Below are 6756 nucleotides of genomic sequence, written 5' to 3'. Positions count from 1 at the left end.
ACCCCGGGGTCCTAGTCTCAGCTTTGGGAAGGGAAGGTCTATCTAGCTGTACTCAGACAGAAAGAGAAACAATTAAATAAACCCCTGGCTAACCATGGCGCCTGGTTAACGAGCAGGAGTCACCCTGCCATGCTCAATTACTTGTGTATCCAGGAACCGTGCCCACCACATCTCTGCTGCCAGTGCTGCAAGGCAGATCTTTGGAAGCCTTACCTGAGTCGGTGGTGTCCTTTATCCTTGTACAGCACAATATCTAGCAGCACAACATCCCAAGTCTTGGCAATGGCTTGCAGGGCCTGGGCGAAAGACAGGGATGAGCAGCATGAAATACACAGAGAAATCTTAACACAGTGGCTGGGGCTAAGGCCAGAAAGGAGAGGCCATGTGTCTAGTGTCACAACTGAGCCTGGGAGTCAGGGGGGCTGGGATCTATTCCTGGTTCTGGGATGGAGGGGGGTCATGATTGAATGAGGGGGGATTTGATAGCTGCTTTCAACTACCTGAAAGGGGGTTTCAAAGAGGATGGCTCTAGACTGTTCTCAATGGTAGCAGATGACAGAACGAGGAGTAATGGTCTCAAGTTGCAATGGGGGAGGTTTAGATTGGATATTAGGAAAAACTTTTTCACTAAGAGGGTGGTGAAACACTGGAATGCGTTACCTAGGGGGTGGTAGAATCTCCTTCCTTAGAGGTTTTTAAGGTCAGGCTTGACAAAGCCCTGGCTGGGATGATTTAACTGGGACTTGGTCCTGCTTTGAGCAGGGGGTTGGACTAGATGACCTTCTGGGGTCCCTTCCAACCCTGATATTCTATGATTCTATGATTCCCGGGTTCCATTCCCAGATCCGAGATGGGAGGCTAGAGAGGAGGAGGGGAGCTGAGACCCCTGGGTCTACTCCAAGCTCCGAGCAGAAACATATCGAATAGTGAGTGGGAGTCAGGACTCCTGGCTAGATGATCGTTGGCAATCAGGGCCAAATATGACAGTGGGATGGCGACGTGGACTCCTGTCCTGCTAAGATCTGGGCAGAGACATTCAACAGCTGCTGAAAAAGAGCCTGTGAAATGAATGAGGAAAGAGGGACTGACAGACAGACTCTACCAGCTCAATAGACAGCTCCTTGGAGGCTGATGCAGAGATCTCACTGATTTTCTCCACGTGTTGATCCAGGCCGAGCTTCACAATATTCTCCAGCCTGAAATCTTCAGCATCCTGGTCAAACGTTCTGAGGACCAAGTCCTTCACCTGATCCCAATGCCTGCAGGGAAGCCACCAACAGCATTAAACCAGGGAATGGACAGGCCCTCTCTGCTGATACACCAGGATCAGTTCTATCCCCTTCAATACAGAGACTTGGCCAGCCCCAAGAAAGGAAATCAGTTCGCTCTCCACCACGGAAATGGAGATGTTGACTTGGTCAAATGGTTGGACACTCCGGGATAGGAAATGAAATGAGTTGGAAAGGGCCTAATGTGGGTTGCTCCAACTGGAGAGAAGTTGAAGGAGTCGAGGCTACGCTGATATGGGCATATTCAGCGGAGACCGGGGAGTTATATCACTTGGATGACTTCAATGACTGTGGATGGAAGAAAACCAAGGGGAGAGCGAAGCCTTGGTGCATGGCCCGGATATCTGCAGGCCTCAAAAGATCAGTCTGCACTGATGTGTGATCACCAACCTTGGAAGAAGGCTATAAATGTCGCCAACCCTGAACAGAAAAGTGGCAAGAAGGAAGGAGAAGAGTTCTATGCCTTTCAACCCCCGAGATCTCTGTTCCCAGAGCATGCAGGGAACAGCCCCCCCTCCTCCCTTCGCCCGGTACCCAGGGCCCAGCTCTGGCCCATGCACTCCCACAAGCAAAGTGAGGAGATAGAGGGGACAGATCCTCACTAAGCGGCTCTAGGGAGGCTGCATACATTTCTAGGTACTTCAGCAGCACAATGATAAAGACAGTGAGAAGAAATTCAAAGCTGAGCAACGGAACCAGTCTTGGGGAGTGAGGCTGCGAGGGACGGGGCTATCTCTGTGGACCAAAAGAGAATGCAGCAGACTGGACTGCTTGCAGGCGTCCAAGGACTGTTTGGAGCACAGCTCCGAGAGCTGGGATGAAGGCAATACTGCAGCCTTAGCAGCCAATGGGTTATTAACCAGCACTCATGTGTGGGCTTCTTTGAAGGGGGCCGCACGGCAGGACACTGGAGAAATAAGCTCTTCCTCCTTCCCAACCAACTGCGGCCTCTTTCCCACCGCCCCACATACACACACCTCCCACCAGGTGCAGGCGTGGTGTCATGCTGTGAATCACCAGTGTTAGGTAGGAAAGGAATTCTCCCTCGCCAGCTCACTAATGAGTGTATGTTCGTGTGGGGCTGACGAACGAGGTCAGAGTCAAGCCCCTTTGCTTTTAACTCCCCAAGGAGGTGTAATAACCACGTGTTAACAAACCAGCTGTGCTGGCTCAGTCCTCCAAGGAAACAGACATCATGTATGAGCCGCACAACACCCAAAGCTGAGCATATGGCTAGGACACCAGGAACAGTCAATCGCAATCTAGCAGCTAGAGCTCCAGGGTTCTAATGCCACTCGGGGAGGGGAGTGGGGTCTGGTGGTTAGATCGGGGGCTGGGAGCCAGGACGCCTGGGTTCTCTCCCTGGCTCTGGGAGGGGAGATGGGGCTGGTAGGTTAGAGCAGTGGGGGCTGGGAGCCAGGACTCCAGGGTTCTATTCCCCGGCTCTGGGAGGGGAGTGGGGTCTGGTGGTTAAAGCAGGACGTTAGGACTCCTGGGTTCTCTTTCCTATTGGAGAAGGGATGTGTAACCTGGGGGGGGAGGATGCTCTCAGGACTCTGGGGTTCAATTCCCAACCCTACCACTCACTCTGTGATCTTGGGTCCATCCCTTCTCTTCTCTGTGCCTCAAGGGAACAGCAAATTTCCCATGTCACAGAGGGGATCTTAAACGTATGCTAAGGTGTGTGAGCTCCTCAGATGACAGGAGCTAAGGAAAGGCAGAGGACGATTCATTCCCTCAGTGGGATCCTGCCGCATCACAGACAGATCTAGGGGCACAGTATCCCATATATTACTCCATGGAGGAGCAGCTTTCAGCCACTCTCCAGAGGGCAGCAGAGCTTCTCCAATGGCCCAGAAGCTTGGGCCAGCAAAGCGCATGCCGAAGGTGCCCACGGATGAACCGTACCTACCTCTCCCGCAAGGCCGGGTTCCTGAGGTCTGAGATCAGGGGCATCGTCCTCTTAAACTGCTCGACCTTCACCTTGGAAGTCTCAATAATTTCCCAGTCCCGATCCTTTGGTTGGAAAGGAAGTAACTCCAGGTTTGCGGGGGCTCAGCAGGGATGAGGGAATACTCATTTCGACGGCCCCTTGACAAACCTTTGCCGTGCATCACACCCACCCCCCAGAACTTCTTGCACAAGTGATCACATCCCCAATGGGCTGCTCTGGGTGAGCCTCTGCACCACGTCTAATGAGGACAGGAAGTGGGGGCCCTGCGGCTGCACCGGTCCTATTGGTCCTCCCAGCACAATCCCCCAGTGCCCCTCCAATGACCTCCACCTAAGGTCTGCAGGAGCAGGGTGCAAGCGCTAGGAAAGACCCCCTTCTCTGCTGTCCCCCAAGTGCCCCGGTTCCCCAACTGTCACCCTCCAAAGAGCCCTTCCCATACACCACAAGGGGACCGGCTGGCAGTACCGGGCCAGGGGAACCTCTCTCTTACCTTGAGCTCCCGGCTCAGCTTGTTGAGCTTCCGGAAGAGCCCATAAGCCGTGGTCTCCATCACCTCGGTTTGCAGGGTCTTGAAGCTTCCTGTCTTCCACTCGTTCCAGTGGTCTTCCCACTCTTTGGTGATCTCCCACACCTGCTGCAGGTAGTCCAGCTCCTGCAGGGCACCGCACAGAGAGAGCTTAGCCACAGCTGGATAGACCCCCGGGCCCACTTTCCTGCCAGTCCAGCAGGGGACCCCCTTCAGCTGGCTACGCTCCCCACTACCCAAGCAAGGGGTAGTGCACCGACCTGGGGGCTGGATGTGGATTTGCTCCCAGGCAGCAGCAGCGCAAGCATGATCCCTCCAACCTACCCCTGGACTGAGCCTCATCACTGCCCCCCAGGGAGGAGAGGGGAGCTCGGGCCTTGGAGGCTGCCGTGCCATGGAGGGGTTCCCACCTTCTCGAGCTTCTGCAGGTCTTTGGAAGCAGGCTGTTCGATTTTGAAGATGCCCAGGTTGGAGCGCAAGGTGCTCTCCTCATCCTTCATGGTGGCCAGCAGCTGCCGCATCGCCGCGATCCGCTCCAGGGCCGTCTTGCAGTTCACGGCGCTGGTGAACGGACCTGCGCAACAAAGAGCTCAGCGGCTTCAGCCCATGCTGCACCACTTCTGGCTGGCTGGGCCATCGGCGGGGGACCCTTTTCCTGCACTTGGGAGATGTCAAGGGTGGCTGAACGATGAAGTGATTAGAGCATGGAAGTGGGAGCCTGGCTCTGGGAGGGAAGTGGGGTCTAGTGGTTAGAGTGGGGGGTGAGGGAGGGTTGGGAGCCAGGACTCCTGGGTTCTGTCAGTGGCTCTGGGAGGGGAGTGGGGTCTGGAGGGTTAGAGCAGGTGGGGGCTGGGAACCCGGACTCCTGGGTTCTCTCCCCGGCTCTGGGAGGGGTGTGGGGTGGGGGCTGGTGGGTTAGAGCAGGGGTGGGCTGAGAGCCAGGACTCCTGGGTGCTCTCTCCAGCTCTGGGAGGGGAGTGGGGGCTGGTGGGTTAGAGCAGGGGGGGCTCGGAGCCAGGACTCCTGGGTTCTCTCTCCGGCTCTGGGAGGGGAGTGGGGGCTGGTGGGTTAGAGCAGGGGGGGCTGGGAGTCAGGACTGATGGATTCTGATCCTGGGTCTGGGAGAGGTGTGGGGTCCAGTAGTTAGAGCAGATGGAGCTGGAAGGCAGGATGCCTGGGTTCTATTCCCAGCTCTGGGAAAGTAGTAGTGTCTAGTGGGTTGCACCGGGGGGTGGAGGTAAAGAGTCCTGGGTTCTATCCCCATCTGTGGGTGGGGAGGGCAGTCATAGAATCATAGAATATCAGGGTTGGAAGGGACCCCAGAAGGTCATCTAGTCCAACCCCCTGCTCAAAGCAGGACCAAGTCCCAGTTAAATCATCCTAGCCAGGGCTTTGTCAAGCCTGACCTTAAAAACCTCTAAGGAAGGAGATTCTACCACCTCCCTAGGTAACGCATTCCAGTGTTTCACCACCCTCTTAGTGAAAAAGTTTTTCCTAATATCCAATCTAAACCTCCCCCATTGCAACTTGAGACCATTACTCCTCGTTCTGTCATCTGCTACCATTGAGAACAGTCTAGAGCCATCCTCTTTGAAACCCCCTTTCAGGTAGTTGAAAGCAGCTATCAAATCCCCCCTCATTCTTCTCTTCTGCAGACTAAACAATCCCAGCTCCCTCAGCCTCTCCTCGTAAGTCATGTGCTCTAGACCCCTAATCATTTTTGTTGCCCTTCGCTGTACTCTTTCCAATTTATCCACATCCTTCTTGTAGTGTGGGGCCCAAAACTGGACACAGTACTCCAGATGAGGCCTCACCAGTGTCGAATAGAGGGGAACGATCACGTCCCTCGATCTGCTCGCTATGCCCCTACTTATACATCCCAAAATGCCATTGGCCTTCTTGGCAACAAGGGCACACTGCTGACTCATATCCAGCTTCTCGTCCACTGTCACCCCTAGGTCCTTTTCCGCAGAACTGCTGCCGAGCCATTCGGTCCCTAGTCTGTAGCGGTGCATTGGATTCTTCCATCCTAAGTGCAGGACCCTGCACTTATCCTTATTGAACCTCATTAGATTTCTTTTGGCCCAATCTTCCAATTTGTCTAGGTCCTTCTGTATCCTATCCCTCCCCTCCAGCGTATCTACCACTCCTCCCAGTTTAGTATCAGTCTGGTGGTTAGAACAGATAGGACTAGGGGGCAGGACTCCTGGGTTCTATTTCCCGGTCTGCAAGAAAAGTGGGGTCTAGAGGGTTTGAACAGATGGGGCTGGGAGTCAGAATTTTTGGAACCCTACAGAGGACAGTGAAAGTCCAGCAGTGCTCAGGTTCCTGAAGGGTTGTTCAGTGAGGTGGGGTGAGGAGGTACAGGACCATGATTTACAAGAGGACTAGAAAAATTAAGGGACTTACTAGAAGGGAGGGACATTAGATTCAAACTCATTAACTGTAAATAGCTCAATCCACTGAACCAGTTTCTTCAACCCTGGCTTGTTCTTTAGATCTCACTGAGATCTAGAAAACAAGTCAAATATGGTGCTTCTAGCACGAGCAATTTTCAAGTTGACTGAGGCCTCTGTTCTGTGAGTGGCACCACCACACACCTTTGGTGCCAAAATCCTGCAGAAGGACCTGGGCCTTTTTCTTGAAGTGATCTGCAGAATGGATCAGGCCTGTCTTGAATTTCTCCTTGTGTTTCTTTAGCACGACATCGCTCTCCTGAATGCACTGCTGGAAGGACAGCCACTCAGAGTTGAGAGCTCCCAGCGTCTGCAGCACCTGGGACAAGGGAGAGGGAGAAAGATGAAAGTTGTGTTATCCCGCCAAGATTATCACTGCTTCAATGAGAAGGCTGGGTACGGTGGGGTCCAGAAATGTGGCTAGGATAAATAGGAACCTCCTCCACTCCCATGGCACAGGGATCTCATCAGTTTCCCTGGAGCTGGGTAGGACTCAGGTAATTTCTACAAGTCTTCATTCATCAAAATCTC

The 6756-nt window shown here is 53.9% G+C and overlaps 1 protein-coding gene across 3 annotated transcripts in view; it reads right to left on the bottom strand.

Annotated features, from left to right (window-relative positions):
- DNAH2 (dynein axonemal heavy chain 2) overlaps positions 1 to 6756 on the bottom strand; it is a 73777-nt gene that overhangs the window by 46338 nt on the left and 20683 nt on the right. For all 3 annotated transcript variants that reach the window (XM_038386057.2, XM_043503616.1, XM_043503617.1), the window contains 6 exons: positions 6370 to 6544; positions 4180 to 4343; positions 3734 to 3895; positions 3202 to 3305; positions 1103 to 1259; positions 214 to 296 (listed from right to left, as the gene is read on the bottom strand). In XM_038386057.2, the coding sequence (XP_038241985.1) occupies positions 214 to 296; positions 1103 to 1259; positions 3202 to 3305; positions 3734 to 3895; positions 4180 to 4343; positions 6370 to 6544 (845 nt within the window). The remainder of the gene's footprint in view (positions 1 to 213; positions 297 to 1102; positions 1260 to 3201; positions 3306 to 3733; positions 3896 to 4179; positions 4344 to 6369; positions 6545 to 6756) is intronic.

Source organism: Dermochelys coriacea, chromosome 28 (genome assembly GCF_009764565.3).
Source record: "Dermochelys coriacea isolate rDerCor1 chromosome 28, rDerCor1.pri.v4, whole genome shotgun sequence".
Taxonomy (NCBI): domain Eukaryota; kingdom Metazoa; phylum Chordata; order Testudines; family Dermochelyidae; genus Dermochelys; species Dermochelys coriacea.
This window is presented reverse-complemented; position numbering and strand designations above follow the sequence as displayed.